The following is a 22,095-nucleotide window of genomic DNA, read 5'->3' as shown; positions in this document are numbered from 1 at the left end:
GTTTGCTGCCCTGGAAGGAAGGGTGGGGTGCAAGTTTAATAAATAATAATGAAGATAATATTCCTTGAAGTAGAAAAAGTTGTGTACTAAGAGCACGGTCCGATTGGCAAGAGACCTGTCTTTGCCTCCTTTCTGGCAGGGAAATTATATTGTGATGACTTAAGATAACTTGCTACCTGTGCTCTTTAATGCTGTGCCTCTTAAGCCCAGCCCTGCCCTTAATAAGATCAGCCTCTGTGTCAGAGCAAAGCAGTATTGGTATTTGCAGAGTACTGTAATAATGCTTGTTGCAATGAAATCTGTGGTGCACAATTGTTTCTTGCATAGAGACATGAGTAGATCTGGTAACAGTTCACATCTTCCAACAATTTGCATATATATTACAACCGCCCGCCCCCAAGTTACAAAAGTGCATTTTTCACACAATTGTGCATTTTATGGCACAGGAATTTGGGTTTCATGAAACAGAATATCTGGGGTAACTAAGAATCCAGTGCATTGCTTAGTATCTGTCTTTGCATTTAACACACTGTGCAACCCCAAAAGGCACAACGTCAATATGTTGATCTCCAAATGTCCAAAGCAGAAAGTATGGTGGTTGAAATAAAACATCTAAAAAGAACGGACACCACAGAGCTAAACTGTGTGTGAGAAGCTGCAGTATTGTGAAATACTATACAGTACTTTCATGCGTGCATGGTGTAAAGTCACATTCTGTGAAGAATGTGAGGACATTCATCTGGACGTGAATCTAGGGTTGTGAAATGTAAGTGCTCTGGATGTCGTAAGCATTAGGCCTAGATGTCTGCAAAGTAAAACTTCTGTAAATAGGTCTGTATATATATGAATTTCTTTGTAGAAGACATCTTCATTGAACCTATGAACATTGGGGTTGGGGCAAGTGGTGTCTTGTGACCTCAGGGTGCTTTGAGACATTGACTGTACAGCCCTGTTGTACACAAACACCCCTTCACAAAACTGAAATCAGGGATGTTTGTTAGATTTCACAGAGCTTTAAAATTTTGGTGTAAGGTCCCTTTTCATCAAGGGACATTGGGAAAGGCTTGAGGAATTGGAACGTGTCTCGTAATGCTTTCACTTACAGGGTAATGCTTTTTGAGTGCTGTTATATAACCTTTTTGGTTGTAGATTGAGTGGTGGAATTTTTAAATTCCTGTTCAAGAGGAGGACTTTAAAACAGCCAGTGTGATGTGATGTTAGTTGTTGTAGAATTACTTCTGACTCGCACAATGCGAGCGATGTAACTGCTGATAATGAACAAGTTATAGTACAATTCTTTTTATTTCTTTAGTTCATATCATGTAAGTGCAAACTATAACTAGCCTCTTGAACGTACCTAGATGTAATGACAATGAATCATAATGTAAATGCAGATGAATCACAAACCTGGTAAACAGAACGAGATATATAACAAGAATTCAGAAAAAGAGAACAAGTGCCAATTTGGTCACAAATTAGTGAAATTTACACTTCTTGAGGAAATGGTAAATGGCTATGTCTCAACCATTTCTGAATAGATTTTACTGAAATCCGGCAGCTACAGGTGGTTTGCATAACCCTTAGTTTCTACTATCATGTCTTGTTCTGTTCATATTCTGAAACTAGGACTTTGTAGACATGGTGAAATAATTGGAGGATTTCCAGGCAAATCTGAAATGTTATCGTTGTTCATAGGAAACTCTTGCTTCACACTCCAGACTAGTATTTGAATCAATCATAATTAGACATTATAAGGCCTAACATCAAGGGTTGTTAGAAGCTTGCCTAGTGCAAACTACTCATATCTACATGATAAGTCACAATACATCAGAGGTGCAATGAGTTGGATTTCGCTCCCAATTATCTGTCAGGAAGAGTGCAGTTGAAAGTTTAGACCAGGCATCCCCAAACTTCGGCCCTCCAGATGTTTAGGACTACAATTCCCATCATCCCTGACCACTGGTCTTGTTAGCTAGGGATCATGGGAGTTGTAGGACAAAACATCTGGAGGGCCGCAGTTTGGGGATGCCTGGTTTAGACAATGTTCTGTGATATTCTTAAATAGCACATTGTTATCTACATATCATGAAATGGTTTCATATATTCTTACCCATTTACTTTGTCTGGGTCTAGTTGATCCTTATGTTCTTTTAGGAAAACTCAAATACACCCCTCCCCCCAATATACACAAATAGAGTGATGGTGAAACACTACAGTACCATTCAGCCTTTTATCATGCACAAATACATGGTGTTTTTTTTAATTAAAAAAACCATTTTATGTACTTGCTGCCTTTTGGGAGAGGTGGGAGGTGAGTACTGTTGTCCAGATTAGGAGTTACTCTTGTTACTAGTTTCTCTTCAGTCATTACTTAATAAATTGCATCGGAGTAGATGAAACAGTTCTCTGAATGTATTTGTTTTTCTTAAAAGCTCCACAATGAAGATGATCTTCCAGAATCATCAGTGGCTGAACAACCTTCCACCTCTACAGAAACTGCACCAGTCTCTCAAATGGAGGCACCTTTACCTGAAGAAGATACTTCACCTCCACCTTACTGTAGTATTGCTGCAGACGCAGCTGCAACAGCAGGTATTTCCTTTCATTTATATAACCTCAGATATTTTTGGAGCAGTAAATATAGCTTGAATAATCTTTTCAGAAGCATATGGTGCCATCATCTTTTCATGCTTCCTTCTGCTGCCCTTCATAAAATATGATCTGCTCTTTTCTTTTTGTACAGGAACCCAAATGACTTTGTGCTTAATAGAGCAAATAACCGGATTAAATTAATGTTCTTTGTGATATGGATTTGTCTTGGATGCCTTTCTGGCTATGTATGATAAGGCTAACATGTCTTACTTGATTAAACTTGGACCACAATCCTAACAGGACAGAGATATGAGGAATCAATTGTATTGATAAATATATAAAACCACTCTCAGTATTTCTAGCTATAAGAAACAATACGGCATTCTTAAGGGCTTTATAGACTTGTAGTTCTGACTAATGATTATTTAGCCTCTAAAACATGAGTTGATGTGTGTGTGTGTTGTTGTTTTTTAACAGAAATGGAATCGCCTAATGACTTTTACCCTGTGCCACCTCCATACAGTGTAGCTACCTCTCTTCCCACTTATGATGAAGCGGAGAAGGCCAAAGCTGCAGCAATGGCAGCTGTTGCAGCAGAAGCAGCAGCAGCTCAAAGAGTGAGTGAGCAATCTGTGCAGCATGAAAACATGCAATTTTGAAATACGTAACTTCGGATTGGCTTTGGTATATATTGGATAAAAATCAATTTCCGAAGCAAATTTCATTGACACTTGTTTAGTTTGTTAAAAGATATATTAGCTAGCTAAATTAAGGTGGGGTTTGTTTTGATTATTTGTACAAAGCACCTTAAGAATCGAGAATGTTTCTGTAGCACTTTATGGAGTAAAAAAAAGGACCCATTGAACCGTTGATAGCTTCAAGTTTTATTTCATACTTAATATTCATGAACTCAGTTCATAACTAATCAAACCATGCACAGTCCACCAGCTACAAGAGCTCAGTAGTCCTTTCTACTTCGTAGACCTAGAGAGGCAACAATAGTAGCTCCACTGAATTCTTGGTGGGCCACCATATGCAGTGGTTAAGCTGCATGTAATCTGAAGGGTCACCAGTTACAATGCTAGAGAGTAAGTATATGTCACAGTACAAAACTGCAGGTACCTAGCTGCATGCACATGCTTAGTAATTTTGCTGGCACGTAGGAATTTTTGCAGGTTTTTATTCTCATTCTTCTTCAAGACTTGTATTATTTATATATATAAAAAACTTGTGCATAAATATTTTAAATGTTTTTCCATCTCTGATGTCATTATACTGGGTTGTAGGTGGTATTCAACTAAATAGCTGTCCTAGTACAATTAGTGCTGTTACAAGGGGATTTCCCTTCCCCACCTCCTTACACGCCTCTTGTACCACCCCAAATCTGCTATACAGGGTTGGCAGAATCCCCAAAATTGATTTAGGGGGTGCAGGAGCAAGGAGAAATCCTTGCAGTGATGGAATGTTTTGGTTAGCTCTACATTGAATGCAACACATGGTATTCATATGAATGAAAAGTCATTGGCTTAAACAAACAAACAAACAAACAAACAAACTCACTCACTAACCCTTAAATGGGGCTAGCATTGGAAACTTCCTGCCCTTTTAAACTACTCTCAAATCTTATAAATCGGATAAGAAAGGGTTTGCTCAAATACAGGGGTTTGCCATCACAGTAACAATGTGATATGCTATCTCAGATAAACGTTAAGACCACAGAAAGCTGTTTTAGCCTGTATTTTGACCTCAGTTGCCCATTTGTAAAAGCTGTTGCATACTGTGTAGTAAAACACATTTTTGTGTGACTGCTTCCTCATGAGTTTTTCATTTCTAATCGGACCAAATAGCAATGATCTATTTCCATGCTACAATTCTATGCCCAGAAGTAAGTGCCATTATACAGTGGGGCTTGCTTCTGAATATGAATGTATAGAAGTGCACTATCAGTATTTGAATTACTGGATCTTTCTCTGTGAGCTATTTTCAGTTCTTTATATTATATTACATTTAAATTATAGTTTAGTTTGCTAGAAACATTGCTTGAATGTTTGACTTGTACTGAATGGCTTAACATTCCTTTAGTTCTTCTGTCTTATTTTCTTTACATGCTTAGCACGGCCAATTTAGGGAGTCTAGGAGTCTGTTTGATGAAATATTCCTGAGCCCACCAGAGGTATGAAACAGTTCTCTGAAGTTTAGATTTTGCAGTGAGTTTTCTTCCTGCCAAGCAGGAAACAAATGAATTTCTCAATGCCTTCTCTCAATGAACTTGCCGCGATTCAAATCGCACAATGCTGTATTAAGATTCTCATTAGTTTTCTATAAAGGCTTAAATAGAAATAAGGACTATGGAGCACACTGGGACTTGCGTTTAATTGTAAGCATGCATAAGATTGTGCTGTTATGAAAAGATCCTTTCATCTGCTATAGTAGTGGAAATAAATTTGAAAACATGAGGGAAATAACCAGGAATACCTGGTAAGTTGGGCATCCTTGCTCTAGAAGAACCTTCACAGTGTGCCTTGTATCACAGCTCCCATCATCCCTGACTATTGACCATACTGGCTGCAATTGATGGGAGTTCTAGTCCAAAACAACGGGATAACATCAGTTTGGGGAGCATTGACCATGGCCATTCAAACTAGCATCATTTGTGTGGGCAATTGAGCCTCCCCCATTTTAGAGTGTATCTTGCTGTGAACAAGGTTTCTGCCTTTGGATTGGATACTGTTGCAATTTCCAATATTTGGGGGTTGGAGTGGGAAATGTATCCAGTAGGAATGATGAAAGGAAATTAAATGCAACACTAGCTTTCAGTTCATAAAGTTTCTGTGAGATGTTACTACGCAGCACCTTTATGCTTCCAAATGATGATTGTTTGGTATTTCTAAAATACCAATGAAGTTGTGTTTAGGCTAATTTCTGTCAAATACCTGTTCATGCTGCAGCCACCAAACATTACCAGGCAGAATGCGAAGCAAATATATGTTTGTTATAATGTCTTTCTATATAGTCAAAATAGGTATAATTTTCGCTATTCCATAGTACATATTAGCAAGTAAAAAAAAGTGATAAATAATGTAGGGACACCGTACTGCTGCTTAACATTGCCATGGTATGAGCACCAAAACTATGGTACCTCAACTGAAGTTGTATTTTTTAGGATGTTAGCACCCTCTGCTGTCTGATAGCAGCAACGCTTTTGATTTAGAATATTCATTACACACTTGCGGATGAACTGTTGTCTTACATTGCACGATCACATGAGCACATGTTGAATATCTCAATAGCGTAGCTAAAATCAATGAGATTTAAGTTCATATTATGTAGTGGGAATTTAGAGAGAGTCCCTAACTACTAAAATGTATGTGAACAGTTGAGGGTGGAAATCAGAAAATATTTAGATAGGTCTGTCTATGTTTATACAGGGTCTACTGCAGCATTTTAAATAATGCTGTATATGCATCTTCAAAATAAAATATATCCAGGAATGCAGTAGAATTAGGGATTCTCCAGCTTCTTTGATGACAAAGTTCCCTTAACAAAAATAATCTCCAAACTTCCCAAAGTGCCACTAAGGCAGGAGGAAAACAATGACAAGAATCCTTGGAAGTTGCTGAAGTGTCTTAGCTATAGTTCTAACTTTTGTGTGTTTTGATCGAACCCTGACATACCAACTGGATACCTTCTGGCCACCTACTTTATTTACTGAAGAGCGGAAGCCAGAAGTTAAGACTTGAAGGCCAAGGCTCTGTAAGCATAGGGAGCAGGTTAAGCATTTGGCGTTGGTGGAGTTTCATTGCGTCTGTCTCACAAACGGAAATAATCTTCCCGAAACTGACTTCCTTTTCAATACAGAAGTCAGAGAACCAACTTAGACCTTTCTGCAGTCCCTCAGTAAACTATGGTTCCTCGTTGAGACGCATACTCAACAGAATCTAAAATCTTAATTACTGTAGCAAGACTTAGGGAAGAAAGACACACACCTGATCTTTTCTGTTGAGTTAACTAGAAAGTACACACTTTACAACTCCCATGATCCCTAGCTAACAGGGCCAGTGGTCAGGGATCATGGGAGTTGTAGTTCCAAAACATCTGGAGAGCCAAGGTTGCCTATGCCTGCTTTAGGGTGTTGTGTTAAATATGCATACATAAACTGGTGGCCCATTGACATTTTAGCGTTCCCCATAAATGTACATTTTTTTGGGGGGGCAGCCAATCACTGCTCCCTTCTCTGTGTTTGCATTTTCAACCGGTGTCTTTGTCCTACATGTTATACTGCACCCCAACAACTTGAAATGTGAAGGGGCTCTCTGACTTCAGTGGCTAAGTAATTTTAAAGCGCAACTTTCTTTTGGTTGACTACCAGGAAGGAATATGTGGGCCTAACCCATTAGCTTGGGAAAGAAAGAGATGAAGTGATGGGGAGTGATGAGAATATAGAAGCCATTCATGGGCCTATACCAGGCTTCCTCAACCTCGGCCCTCCAAATGCTTTTGGCCTACAACTCCCATGATCCCTAACTAGCAGGACCAGTGGTCAGAGATGATGGGAATTGTAGTCTCAGAACATCTGGAGGGCCAAGGTTGAGGAAGCCCGGCCTATACTTTGGTAAGAGGGAGACTTGGTTGGTGAGCAGTTCCCAGGTCTGTATGGGACCACACTCCTTCTGACGGACCAGATGTGTCATTTTGGGGTGTGTGTGTGCGCTCTCTGTGATCCACCTTTGCCGAGGGAGGTCTGGGTAACATCGAAGGCAAGGCATGCCTATTATCGGCTTAATTTGGTTAACCAACTGTGCCTTCTCCTCAGCAAGGATAGCGTAGCTGCCTGATGTATGTGTGTTAGTAATCTCAAATTGGACTACCTTAATGTGTCTTTCAAGAGACAGCTCCATAAGCCGTTGGCAGTGCAGAACACTGCACCGCAGCCAGGTTGTTGAGTTGAGTACATGGCTGCAGACATATTATAGAGAGAACTTTGCTGGCTGCCAATTAGCTGCCAGGTCATTTTCAAGGTGTTGTTCCAGTTGGACAGGGCTGTAAAGTCCTGTACTCATACCACACCCCACAACAAGGAGAGAATCCGTGGGGGCTGCGGATGCTGTTGAACTTCAACTGTCATCAAACCGTGCCAGCGTGGTTTGGCCAGGGATGGTGGAATTCCAGCAACATCTGGAAGGCTGCAGGTTTCCCATTCAAGCAGTAACTGGAAAATAGAAATTTTTTCTGCTCTTGCTCCTGTGTTCTGCAATATGCACCCCTCTACCGCACCTGAAGTGTCCTCTATCAGTTGCTTTGAGCATCTGACAAAGACATAACTTTATGTCCCAAGTTTTCCCAGACCCATAAGATTCGACCCTGCCATTTCAAGATTTGTTTTTATGATACCGTTTTTCTGTTTGTCCTTAGAAATCTTAGAATATTAAGCAATTTAGAAACACTTTTCAGTAAATAGGTTTAGCTTGGCTTCAGTGCAATATTAAAATAAATGATACTGAACTAGAGTTTTTTTTCTTCGTTATTGCTTTTCTTATTATTGCATTTTCTGTTTTTAAATATTTCATTTTTTATTTTTAAGTCACAGAATTTTACTGATGTGTGGCCATGGACACTTAATAAATAAAAATAACTTATTATGAACCAGCAGTCTTAGCAACTGAAGTGTACGTATGTAGTCACCTTGATTTTTTTTTTACATAGATACCTACTCCCACTTAAAGTAGCAGTTTGAAAAGTATAAATTTAATTCCATGCAATGTGTGTTTATTAATCATCACCACCATCATCTTAAAGGAAGAAGAGTATCCCCCAAGGGATGATTTCAGTGATGCAGACCAGCTTCGTGTGGGCAATGATGGCATCTTCATGTTGGCTTTTTTCAGTAAGTAACACATCTTTGTGTCCTTGTAAGCAGCAGTTGTGCGAGGCATGGATGGGGAACACCCTTCAGCCCAAGGGCCACTTCTCATTGCAAACAACTTTCTGACAGCTGCATACCAGTGATGGGTGTGGCCAGACACTCATCACAGTCCATCCTCCATTCAGATATGCAAAAGGTTTCATCACAGTTCAAGGACACATTCCAGCCAGGTAAAATCGACAGAGCAGGATGGGGGGGGGGGAGAGCGCAGGGGCTGGGACACACTCAGACCCTGAGCCAGGGGTTCCTCCACCATGGTATAAGGTAAATGCAACAGAATTCTTGATGTTACTCAATTGGTAGAGCATGAGACTTTTAATCTCAAGATCGTGGGTTCGAGCCTCAGGTTAGGCAAAAAGATTCTTGCGTTGCAGGGTGTTGGACTAGATGAGCCTTGTGGTCCCTTCCAGCTCTACAGTTCTATGATTCTAATAATCCTCTCTTCCCAGCCACACAAGACGCAGCATTTACTAACGGAGAATAGAGAAATATATCAAAGTCTTGTACATAATTTAGCTCTCTTCTGAGGGCTGTTCCACACGTTAGGCAGTGACAATTTGCAGTTTGACCTAGATTCATGTGCGCCACAAGGCGCCATCAATCAGCCTTGATCCTCACGTTTTTCGATTTTAGGCGTATGCGTCAAATTGCAAAGCATGTTAGAATCCTGAGAGAGATCTGTGTTGTTAAGAGTTGCCATTGACATGCAGTTTGAGCAAATTTAACTCCATGAGCGGCCAATGATATATTGGCACTTGACTTCCGAGGCTGAATAAGTAGAGGCAAAGTGTAGGTTGATTATCTGTACTCTGACATATCAGTTTTTACTGACATTAATAACATATGCTGGGTTCTTGCTATGTGGAGTAAGATGAAGAATCTTTCTCACCCAGATCCTATTCTCCTCCCCAGTAGACCAGTGCTATGATAAAAGCACCCGGTTCTGAATTTACAGTAATTGAAGCATTGTAATTCGAGTCCAGTAGTTTCATAGTGTGTCACACACACTGAACGTTGCTCCTTATTTTGAAGTTATATTAGTTTCTGTCCTTGCTGTGGATCATGATACATGACTGCCATCCTGTGACAGTTCTCTGTATTGCAGCTGCTATCATTGCATGACTTAAATGCAACAAGTGTTTACTGTTTTGCAACTATTCATGTCGATACTTGAAATTACCTGCAATAACTCAGGTCTTTAGCATAGAGATTCGGTGTTTGTTTTTTAATGGAATACTACAGATATGTTATACAAGCATATCTTTGGGTGCTGTTTGCAAAGTAAAAAAGCACATTTGAGCAGAGCTTTACAAACTGTGTGTCACGGCACGTTAGTTTGTCAGCTGCAGTCCTTAGGTGTGTTGCACGAATGCTCCCCGCGCTCCTCCAGTGGCTGGAAAGCCTCTGGTTTGCTAGTAAAACTGAATTAAAGGTAAAGGTAAAGGGACCCCTGACCATTACCGGTAGGTCCAGTCGTGGACAACTCTGGAGTTGCGGCGCTCATCTCGCTCTATAGGCCAAGGGAGCTGGTGTTTGTCCGCAGACAGCATCCGGGTCATGTGGCTAGCATGACTAAGCTGTTTCTGGCAAACCAGAGCAGCGCACAGAAATGCCATAAAACTGAATTACTGTGTCTCAAAAAGATGCATGCCCAAAAACTGTGTCACCAACATGAAAAGTTTGGAAAGCTCTGTATTAGGATAATGGGGCACGGGCTTCTTTCAATTCATGTCAGCCAGGTCAGCATTGCCCAAGCACAGCAGATGAGCCACATATGATAATACCAAATGGCTTCGCTGCCCCTAATTTTCACAGGCAGCAAAATCAGGAGATTTATCAAGCTCTAGGTAGTTACCATATATGGCCTTTAGGCTATGTTCAGTTCGGTGGGTTGCAAGTTGTGCAATCTAGATGTAAACAAGGAACTGGTGGAAGAGTAAAATTACATTTTGACAGCTCTGATTAATGTTTCTGGGAAACTGGAGCAGCTTCTCAAAAAGCTGAGTACTCTAATGAAAATAAGAGCTCCGCATGATGGAACTTGCCACTTGTAAATAGAAATGTGAGTTTGTGCACCTCCTTAGCACAAGGCATAAGACGTGATGCTCCTTTAAATATTTAGCACACCACTGTGGAGGCTGCTTTTCCAGTCTAGCAGTATTGAGCAATGGGGTGGGGAATACAAAACTCCCTGCAATTTCTGGACCTCTAGAAAGAAAAGGACCATTAAATCTGTTAATCTTTTGATAGTGGGTTGTGTTTATCCCCAGCAGTTGAAGCCCCTCACTTTTAACAGAGAAATTTCCAGAGAGGCATGCAATGTAAAACACTTAAAAACAATGAAAGGGTAAAATATCTTCAATGAAAAATACAGATGGAGCAGCCAGCTAAAAATAGAGTTGAAATTGGTGACCTAAAAAGCCTGTTAAGTGTTTCACCCTATGCTGAAAAGATAAACTTGGTATCTGGAAAATCCTTGGGAAGAGAATTCTAAAGCCAGGATGATGCTATAGAGAAGGTCCAATTGCTAATTGCTATCTTCCTTACATCCTGTTAGGAACATAATGGGACGTGGGTGGTGCTGTGGGTTAAATCATAGAGCCTAGGGCTTGGCGATCAGAAGGTCCCCGTGATGGGGTGAGCTCCCGTTGTTTGGTCCCTGCCCCTACCAACCTAGCAGTTCGAAAGCATGTCAAAGTGCAAGTAGACAAATAGGTACCGCTCCAGCGGGAAGGTAAACACCGTTTCCGTGTGCTGCTCTGGTTCGCCAGAAGCGGCTTAGTCATGCTGACCACATGATCTGGAAGATGTATGCCGGCTCCCTCGGCCAGTAAAGCGAGATGAGCGCCGCAACCCCAGAGTCGTCCACGACTGGACCTAATGGTCAGGGGTCACTTTACCTTTAACATCCTGGAGGAGGGTCTCTAAGGCAGATCTTAATACACGTTAAAGGTCAATACTGATACTTTGAATTATTCCTGGAAATGAATAGGGAGCTATTTTAGCCATTTTAAAGCTGGTGTAATGTTTAGTTCAACCAGACCCAGTTAGTTTGAAATATAATGGCTAGATTGCAACTACATTTTCTGAGAGTTCTTAAAGGCATGTACAGTACACTGTAGTCAACGGGAATGTTAATAGATCTATTGCCAGGGTATCTGTGTCCAGAACCGGCTAGAGCTGGTGCATAGCCAAAGCTGGTGAAAGCTGCTTTGTGCTATGGAAGCTACTCAGGGCTCCAAAGACAAGGAGAATGCAATCCCATCAAGAACAGGTTGAACTTCTCTTAGAGCAGACAAACCACCTCCTAACATCACCTCCATCTTGTCTGGACTGGATTTCAGGTTTCTTGCCCTCATGCATCACTTACCAGATCCAGGCATCGGATTAGTATCCCTATAGCTTCACCTGTTTTGTATAAGAAGTGAAAGTGCACCTGTATGTTATCTGCGTGTTGATGACATCTTGCTCCAAATCTCTGGATGACCTCCCGGGATACTAAAATGAGTGCTTCTTTTAAAGCCATCTTTCATAGGGAAATTTTGTTATGTTAGAAGTGAGGAAGCAGCCACATCCATAATACACTTTTGACTCAAGCTTTTTGCTATTTATTGGGAGATCCTCAGAGTTGCTCACTCTGGACATTTTATCAGGAGTGTCTGTGACGCCTTAGAACTTTGATTTGGTTCATCCCAGTTCACCCTAAGTACTCCATTGCTTCTCCGTTCTTAGCGGTTTCTTTTTTATTGTTTGCTTTTACCATTTAAACAGTCTTAAATAAGTATCTTGAAAAAGTCAATTTACATACACACACACACACACACACACACACACACACACACACACACATATGAATTCAGCTAAACAGAAATGCAATTAAGTTTTAACGAGACATTCATTTCATTTTAGTGGCCTTCATTTTCAACTGGATTGGATTTTGCTTATCGTTCTGCATAACGAACACCATAGCAGGAAGATATGGTGCCATCTGTGGATTTGGGCTGTCTCTGATCAAATGGATTCTCATTGTTCGAGTAAGCCTCTTCCAATTACAGATTTTAAAATGAATTTTAAAAGCACTTTTTTGTTTAAAATGAATATTGGCAGATAATTATTTCCACTTTGATCAATAATCTACTTAAAGTACCAAGAATTTGTTGTAGTTTAACGCAACAAAATTTGAGTTATGTGGTTGGTTTTTATGACATGGGAACTTTTGCCTTTATAGTTGTTTTGTTTCATTGGTTATCTTTTAATGCTTTAATTTTATTGAACTATGATGTTATTTCTACAGATGATTCAATTTAGGCAAGAGGAACAACATGTCTATCACGCAACTTGGTAGTTTGTGTATTCCATTCTAGCTAGTCATTATTATAAGACATACTATTCACATTGAAGAATTGGTGCCTGAGTTTGCTTTCCCCCTCCTCCCTTCAGATCCCTTTTTCATTTTGGGCCATGCATTTTGGATTTTTTGGCCTGAAGTCTGGAAGTGTCCTCTTTTAATTGATTGTATGTAAGCTGTTGTGGGACAGGGTACAGAAGCTCCCAATAAATGTTGCAATATGGTACCTTTTTGCCTCAAACCATTAAAAGCTTTTCTAAGTGCTGTTAATGTTAAAATTTGGGCCCAGGTCAGGCTTGAGGGTCTGGGCACGCTCAGGGCACATGGGCACCAGCAGCTACTTAAGGATGCTACAGATTCCCTGCTCCTGCCAAATTTTTGAGAGGGTGCAAAGGTGAGACAAGCAGGTCACATCCAAAGGAAAGCAGAGGGAGGGGTGACACAAAGGCAGTCTTTTGCATTTAACACAGCAGCAGAGACCCCCTTAAAATTGCTCAGGCATGGGAATTTTAATAGATGTCAGATACTTGACCTGTTCTGCCTACAGTTATTACAAACCTTCCTTGCTGGCCTGTTTGGGTTTCCTGTAGCTCCCCCCTTTTTGCCCACAGCCTGGAGAAATCTCGGACTTACAGCAGGCTTAAGCCCTTTCCGGTGTGTGTCCTCTGCTGCACTGCAGTTGCGTCATAATGCCAAGTCTAGGTGATATAAATAGGTGGGACCACACAAAAACAGAGGCAAGTGTACTGCTTGGTTGAAGTTGGCAGGAACAGGTTGTTCATGGCCCTATGAAACCTTCATAGTTGGCCAAGCTATAATAACGTGGCCATCTCTTACTAAAGTGTAGTGAATGTGTTGTAATACTGTGGGAAGCCTATCTGCATTTGATGAATGCATATTGTTAGACCTTGTTGGAAGTATTTTTGTTTTTACTGTTTGTTTGTTTGTTTTTGCAAATGCCATGAATACACTAACAAGCTTTAAATAATGGAAATGCTCCATTAGCCTGTTTAAATGATTATGTGCAAACTGACCTTATTTTTCTGCTATGTAATCATTTATAAGAGCATTTGGCCCTGCCTTGTTTCTTTAAATGTTTGACTTAACATACTGCATTTGCCAATTAGCCAATTATTTACTGACACGAAACAACCTAGAGTTGATTGGCAAGTTGGGGCAATTGTAGCAACAGAGTAGGAAGTGATTGAATAGCCCGTGCTTGACTAAATTGTTTCTTACCACGCTCTAAAAGTTGCAGTGGACGTTCTGCCTTACTTTGAGTTTCAGGCTGCAACCGTCCTGAGTTCTTGGATTCATTTGATTCAGCCCTTTTTATCAGTGAAGCATGCAGTCTGCAGTCTGCTGAAGGCCAGATACCTGTCTCCAAAACCATCACACCCTACCCTCCAGCTGCCTGTTCAGATTCCCACATCACAGAGAAGACAAAACTGTCTACCGTGCTCGCTAACAGGAACGATTGAATTGGCCCTTCAAGGTTCATTTAGCTGCGTTCAGCTCACTGCTGGGAACTGAATGCAGGAGAATCTAGTTTGAAAATGAAAAGAGTTTAATGAATCAGGGGTCTTTATGGAACTGGTATTCTTGGCAGCGATTATCAGTAGGGGGTGTACAAAAGGTCAAAAGCTCTCCTTTTGTGGGGTCAGCCAAACATCCCCATCTGATAAGATTAAACTAATGTGACTTTTGGTGTTAATATCGAAAGCAGCAGGATCCTGTAATGTGTTTGAGATGGCAGACCGGGGGGGGGGGGGGTGACGGATTTACGAATGCAACCATTATTAGGGTGACTGTCTGATTCTAATGAGCAATGTTTAATAAACCATTTTTCACAGGTTGGTTGAGACTTCTTTGCTTGCAAGAAAGTAAAAGAAAGAACTCCTCTTTTATTCTAAAACCGCACAGAGTATATTTGTCTTCCCAAATGCACCAATTGTGATTTTTTTAATTTGTTGTGTATGTTCTGTAATGTCTGAGATATGTATTTTCAGTAATCCTCATATGTTACAATCATGATTTAAAATGTAGCTAACATGTTTGGGGGCTTTTCTCCTCTTCCAGTTCTCAGATTACTTTACTGGTTATTTCAATGGACAATACTGGCTTTGGTGGATATTTCTTGTACTTGGTAAGTCCCGATCAAAAACTTTACTTTTTGAATTTCCAAATAACTCGATAACTGAGTAGAGCAATCCTAACTGGGTTTAAGAAAGATGGCAGTAAATTTGCACATGTATGCTCATTGAAATTAAGGGCTTACTGTAGCGACGGTAGAACTTCTCACAGATCAAGCATGTTAGATAGAATTTCCACATTGCCTCTTCACAGACAAAATAATTTTCACAAGAGGCGGTTCATACCTGAATGTGGCACCAGTCCTCAATAAATAAAGTTTGAACAATTAAATATTTAACTTAACTTTTAAAAGCAAAATCCCAAACATGCTAATGCAAAGGGTCATCTGATACCTATCCTTAACGTTCTGTTTGACAATCTGGTTTATATTTCTCATCCTCTGTGGGTTTCATTGATAATCTTTGTTTTACCACCACTCCTTTTTAAAAGTCAGAAAAATAGAAATCTGTTAGAGACAGAGAGTAGATTTTTCTGATTTTTCTGATTTTAACATTTTCTAAATCTTAATAAGATAAAGCTTTCTGAATTTCTGAATTGATCTCATTATGTTTAAAACACAGCATCACAACTGAACTAAGACTATTTAAGTACATAAGGTCAAAGTTTACGTATAAGCTTTCCTTTTAAGATACCTAGTTTTTATAATTATTTTCTTGGACTATATGAATGGTTTTGAATGCGAGTGTGCCTGTCACTTTGTATTCAGTCCATGGAGGTATCCTTTTTGCCTTAGAAATGCACTGTGCATTAATCATTATTCACTCAGGCAAGGGGAAGGGCTTTATGCTGCTGAACACAGTGCTTCTGTTCCCTCGATTTTCTTTTGAAAAGCAGTCTGCTGAGCTTCAGGCTTCTGGGGCAGCTGCGGGGAAGGTTGCTGGGGAAAAGAAGGCTTTTAAGTGTATTTGAGCATCCATTGTACGTCCGAAGCTTGGCTCACTTGCTTGGGTCAGCTGGTGATCTTGCCTTGTGGTGTAACTATCACCCCAACTATTTATAGCTTATTCCTACCACTTTATTTTAAAATTCCATGCCAGCTTTCTTGAAATGGCCCATAAAATATCAGAACTTAATGTACCACTGATGCAAATAAATGCCCAAATAGCCCATACACAACTTGAAAGTAAAAGCAAGAGTAAAGCGCAAGTCTAATTAAAATTACGGTCGTTGATTGATCCAGTAATTTATCACCAAAATCTTAATATAGGTTCCTTTGGAGATACTGAGATTGATTGCATAGGAAAGTTAAGCTTTCATCCTACTTTCCATATATTTTTAGCTTCTCTGTACAGTTCCCAACTTCCTACTTAGAAAGCCCGCTTAGGAAAGCATCCTATCCTTGCACTCGCCAAGGTACGGTATGTTGATGTGACTCTATAAAAGTTCGCTGGTTTACTGTACTGTACGTGTAAAATAGCAAATCATTGAAAGCTTCCTTACTTTCGATTAGTATGAGAATGCATCTTTTAATCAACGTTTCACATTGCACCTCTGCTTTCAGGCCTCCTCCTATTTTTCCGAGGTTTTGTTAATTACCTAAAAGTCAGAAACATGTCTGAAAGTATGGCAGCTGCTCATAGAACAAGATTTTTCTTCTTGTACTAGAGGTAAGCACCGTAGCTCCTTTTGTAGGTAAGTACTTGGCACAGAAAATGCCTTCAGCCAAATTGCTTTCTCAGTTTTGCACACTTGGCATGCATGCACAAATATTGCCTTCTATTGCTTGATAGTTGCCTTTGTTTTTCAACCATTTCTGCAATGTCAGGGTTTAGTCCCCCCCTTCTTTTTTAAAAAAACAGCAACAGCAAATCCCATGTATTCCTCTGACGGAAAAGCGAACTGTTAATATCTGATTTCCCCAACTTCGTTAAATGTTGTAGGCCTTTACATAAATGTCTGACTCTTCTATAGTGAGAATAAGTCAACTCCCTAAACACCTTTTTAACATTTGGCAGGCGTGACTATTATGTCTTCAGAGTCCATGAGCATTTAAACTTCAACCTATATTCTATAGAAGAGAGATATACCAGGGTTTTAACTGATGGAGTATGGTCCCATTGAACATTGCCCATGACATTTGCATACCCTTTTTCAGTTTTCAGATCACTTGGCATAAGGCTTTTGCAAGGCCTGCTGACAAAATGCAAGTTAGACCATATTTCAGTTTTGGAGTGTGTGTCTTGCGGGCTGAGAAAATAGCAAGGTGCATAAAAGTAGCTCAAGTTCCTTGTCAAAGTGCGATTTGAATTACAGGTTTCCCTTTGCAACACTTGCGGTCTTGGTATAATATTAATATCACAATACTGACTCTTTCCAAACATAGTCATCTCCCTGGACAAAGAAGAGGATGTTTAAACTGCACCATCAGTGTGCAGTGGTGCCTTACAGAATTATGCCAGCAATGTAGATGGGTTCCTGTTTCCCAAGGAGCTTAAAATCTAAAAAGGAGAGGGGGGGGGATGACAGAAGAGGGGAGAATGTGGGCAAATGCTGTTACAAACACTTGAAGTTTGGATGAGGATTAAGAGGATAAACCAAAAGCCATGTGGAAAAGGTGGGTTGTAAGGAGGGATTTGAAGGAAGAGAGAGGTGGCATGCACAATGTTCACTTTCCAGAAGGCTGTTTCATGGGGTGGGGAAGGAAAGGAAAGGACAGAGTAGTTTAAATGCATAATAGTCTGATTTATTGATTCATCCGGGTTATTTCCTGAAGTTTGGACCACAATGGTAGTCATCCCTATATTCAAAAAGGGCCTTGCATCCGATCCGGCTAGTTATAGACCAATTAGTTTGCTACCTGTAATTAGCAAATTATATGCAAAGTGTCTTTACAATAAGCTAGTTGATTGGATAAGCGATGAAGCTATTCTTGCTGAAGAGCAAGCAGGATTTTGACAAGGCGGATCCGCTATAGACCATTGCTTTGTACTAGCCCATTTTTTAGATAAGTATGTTAAGAACGCAGGTGGTGCTGTGGGTTAAACCACAGAGCCTAGGGCTTGCTGATCAGAAGGTCGGCTTGAATCCCTGCGATGGGGTGAGCTCCTGTTGCTTGGTCCCAGCTCCTGCCAACCTAGCAGTTCGAAAGCACGCCAAACTGCAAGTAGATAAATAGGTACTGTTCCAAGCGGGAAGGTAAACAGCGTTTTCATGCGCTGCTCTGATTCACCAGAAGTAGCTTTGTCATGCTGGCCACATGACATGGAAGCTGTACGCTGGCTCCCTCGGCCAATAACGCGAGATGAGCGCTGCATCCCCAGAGTCGGTCACGACTGGACCTAATGATCAGGGGTCCCTTTACCTTTACCTTTTATGTTAAGAAACCAGGTGGTGTGCTATATGCAGATTTCATTGAACTGAAAGCTGCATTTGATTCAATCTCTCGAGTGAGACTGTGGGATAAGCTGAATTCTTCCAAGTATAGATAAAAGATTATTTCACAGTGTCTGTATAAAAACACTGTGCTGAAAGTGTGTTGCTCTACAAATGGGCAGCTCACAGCATCCGTACCAGCCACAAAGGGGGTGAAACAAGGTTGCATCCTACCTCCCACATATATAATTTATATATAAATGATATTGTCCAGAGTTTAACATCCCCGGAGTATCATGCCCCTAAACTGACCACAGAAGTTATATTATTATATGCAGATGCGCAGAAGGGATAAAATGAGGGAAAGGGGCCCCAAATATAGTGTAGTAAGGCTTGTGTTTAAGGCAAAGACTATCTTCACACTTAAATAGTTATCAATATTCAGTTTTAATCTGTTATAATCTACTGTACTATACTATAATCTAGTATTAATCTGCTATTACTCTTTGTATCACTGTTAGAATATAATTCAGGGGATGCAGATAAGAATGTAGACCAACCAATTTAATAAGGCTTCAGAATAATGTAAATGAGCTGTATGCTTGTTTTCAAAACGTATAACTGACTGGAGCCCTTAAAACATAGGTGAAAACAACACCATAGCATAAATTATCAATAAAAACAGCTGAATGTCTGACCATTCTTGACATGGAATAGGTAGCAGTCTGTAAACCGTGTCTCCCAAGGGTTTACAAACTTAAGATATTTCTAAGCAGAGGTTTCCATGGGCTTTAGAAGGGGCAACTAAACGAATCTTGAGTTTTTCTGAAGGAAGGGAATTCCACAATCGTTGGCCACCACCCCAAGGTGGTGTCCAGTCACATTTCTGATGGTGGTTACACCTGCAGGAAAAGCCTTGCTTCCTGTTCTTAACACCTGGGAAGGAATGTAGGGGGGAAATGCTCACTCAGATACCATAGGGGAAAACATATGGGGTTTCAAAGATTAAAGCACCTTGAATTTAGCCCAGAAACTAATTTGCCTCCACCAGAGTTATTGTTGTAACAGTGAAAAAATTTCCATGTACTGAAATATCCCCAAGGGACTATATTCACATATATATTTCAGAATGCAGTATTGTTAAATATGTTAAAAAAATTTCCTTCAGTAGCACCTTAAAGACCAACTAAGTTTATATTTTGGTATGAGCTTTCGTGTGCATGCACACTTCTTCATGTGCATGCACACGAAAGCTCATACCAAAATATAAACTTAGTTGGTCTTTAAGGTGCTACTGAAGGAAATTTTTTTATTTTGCTTCGACTCAGACCAACACGGCTACCTACCTGTAACTAGTTAAATATGTTGTTTGATTATCCTGCTGGTTTTTTAGTTAACTAAACTACAGCTCTCTTCTTTTATTCCCAGACTGCATCGACCAGACATTCCTTTCTCATACCAATGTGAACTTCCAGCCAATCTGTAACCTTCCAAGCGAATAGGGAAAGACGACTACTAGAAGCAGGAGATAAATTTGAAGCAGGATCTTTTTGCCGCTTAGGGAATGACAGGGTGGTCTATGCTTAAGTGCCATTTCTGCTCATTCCACTCAATATTTATATTAAGCATTGCCTTTTGTCTTGCACATATGCATATGTGCTAATTTAACAAGAACTTTAAAAAGAATAAATTCCATGCATATGGTCTGCTAAGCAGTTGAATACAGCCAGACTTGACTAATTTGTGTTTTGTATCTGGAAGATTTAAAGTGGTAACTTGTTTTCACAGTATTATGTACTATCTACTTAACAGAAGTTTCATTAAGTACAAGTAATTTGTACTGAATGACTCACAGTAAGCCACTCAGACTCTGTTAGTATGTAAATTGCATTCATCCAATTATGCACATAAAAACTGCTCTATCACATGATATGTAGTTCTATAAACACACATTGAAAAGCTGTCGAGGGCTAACCAAGGTTTCCCTAGTGCACCTCTCTTACACTGGTGTGAATTTGGGTCCCCCCACCCCCTACATAGATGTGGGCCATAAAAGCAGTAGCCTTAATCACTGCCATTTTAAGCCCAGTTTGAACAGATTCAAGCAAGCATATACAGTAAAAAACCTGCACGCGCTGTAGTTCATAAACTCCCAATTTTTGATCTGATCATTAAATTACATGAAAGTGTGACACCATCCCACGCTGTTCTAGTGATCTAGGAAACCGGAAGGGAGATGGGAGCAGTAGCCTCAATTATCAGATCAGGAAGTAATGGGATTGCTCTCTCTCTTCCTATGTGGCCTCTCCATTTCTGCCTTAGCAGAGCAACGTGGGATTGAACCATGTTGGATCAGTGGCTGCGCTGTTTCCAAAACGTTCCCACCAGCCCTTAAACTTCAAAAATAAGTGTCCGGATTACAAACAATAGCAAAATATTAGCAATATCACTTCTTCTCCAATGTCTTACCAGTTTGATGTGCATACGGGTCTTTGGGGCTGTGTAACTTTATGAGCGTTAAGCCCTGCAAGAAAGCTTTTGGCAACAATCTGTACAGAGCCAAAAGAATTAAGACTTGCATCAGAACAACAATGTTTCCTTAAGGGCACAAATCTGATGGATTTTGAGTCCCAGTCCTGCAGGGGGGAGGAAATCTTCCACTTGGTTCTTTGTCATGTTCATCATCTCATTGGAAAGGCTAGCGTAAGATAATTGCTAGTCTGATCCTGCACTTTTTTCTAGGTAGGTAGACCTCTACCCCACTCCTCTTTCTCACCCAGCCCTACAATCATTGGCTCTAACTGGAGATCAGGATTGTACACTCTCTGACTCTGACTGCACAACCTCCACTCCGCTGGGTGAGTTTGTCAAGGAGCCCTGCTCCGTTCCAGCTGAAAGGAACAGACATTGCACATCACCAGTGGATGAACAACCTAGTTCTTTAAGCTGGAGTGTCAGTTTTCCTTGTCATTGTGTTTTGTGGGAGTATTTCCATAATCGCCGTTCCTTAACCCCAAAGGTTACTTGCCATGCTTTCGCAGGAATGATGTTAAGTTTAGGTCAATTCCATCAGGCACATTTTCATTTTCCTTGCAAAAATGCAAGCAATTTGCCATCAGTGGTATTTGCACCATAGTAATGATGGCCCTCCCGTGCAAAGGAATATATCTAGGGCTTTTTATGGGGAGGCAAATGTTGAAGCACATGTGTTTCTCCCCCAAACATCTCTGGGACTCTGCACTCTGGCATGGCGGGAGACGAAATCTCCCAGACATCCACAAACAGCTCTCATCTCAGTTGCTGCCAATCACTAATCACTCTGCGTTTTGGGAGTGGTAGATGCACATTTATTCTTTTGTTTGTTTCTTAATTTGAACTCTTGCATTTTTAATACTAATGTGTAGAGGAATTATATGTCTCATTTAGTGCTGTATCCAATTTTGTATCTATTGTATGCATAAGGTTTATATTCTTTAATATTTCAGGATTAATAATAATTAAAAAAAAAAGGCCGAAGAGTTTGAAAGCAAAAGCCCACTACTGCTTTTCATGAAAACAAGATTCTCTTGGGAATTCCCATGTGTTTCTCTCTGAATTCATCAGTATTTTTTCTATGATTTTCTCTCCTCTCTATCTCTCTTATTTATCTTCCTTTTTTTGCATTATTTGTTCTCATAAGAGGCAGATGAATAAAAGTTTTTGTTTTGGAATAAAGGCTCCTGGTTTTATGTTGCACATTAGGAAACTCTGCTACAGTTTCTATCAG

The 22,095-nt window shown here is 40.2% G+C and overlaps 1 protein-coding gene across 4 annotated transcripts in view; it reads left to right on the top strand.

The window, feature by feature from the left end:
- NDFIP2 (Nedd4 family interacting protein 2) overlaps positions 1-21,870 on the top strand; it is a 46,633-nt gene extending 24,763 nt beyond the window's left edge. For 3 of the 4 annotated variants that reach the window (XM_035115009.2, XM_035115010.2, XM_060273352.1), the window contains exons 2-9: positions 2,433-2,592; positions 3,070-3,209; positions 4,706-4,765; positions 8,389-8,476; positions 12,425-12,549; positions 14,943-15,009; positions 16,519-16,624; positions 19,758-21,870. In XM_035115009.2, the coding sequence (XP_034970900.1) occupies positions 2,433-2,592; positions 3,070-3,209; positions 4,706-4,765; positions 8,389-8,476; positions 12,425-12,549; positions 14,943-15,009; positions 16,519-16,622 (744 nt within the window). In that variant the 3' untranslated portion in view covers positions 16,623-16,624; positions 19,758-21,870. The remainder of the gene's footprint in view (positions 1-2,432; positions 2,593-3,069; positions 3,210-4,705; positions 4,766-8,388; positions 8,477-12,424; positions 12,550-14,942; positions 15,010-16,518; positions 16,625-19,757) is intronic. The other variant, XM_060273353.1, reaches the window with a different exon arrangement.
- The last annotated feature ends 225 nt before the right edge of the window (positions 21,871-22,095 follow it).

This window comes from Zootoca vivipara, chromosome 4 (assembly GCF_963506605.1).
Source record: "Zootoca vivipara chromosome 4, rZooViv1.1, whole genome shotgun sequence".
In the NCBI taxonomy this organism is placed as follows: domain Eukaryota; kingdom Metazoa; phylum Chordata; class Lepidosauria; order Squamata; family Lacertidae; genus Zootoca; species Zootoca vivipara.
The sequence above is the reverse complement of the archived record's forward strand: the minus strand, read 5'-3'. Positions and strand labels throughout refer to the sequence as shown.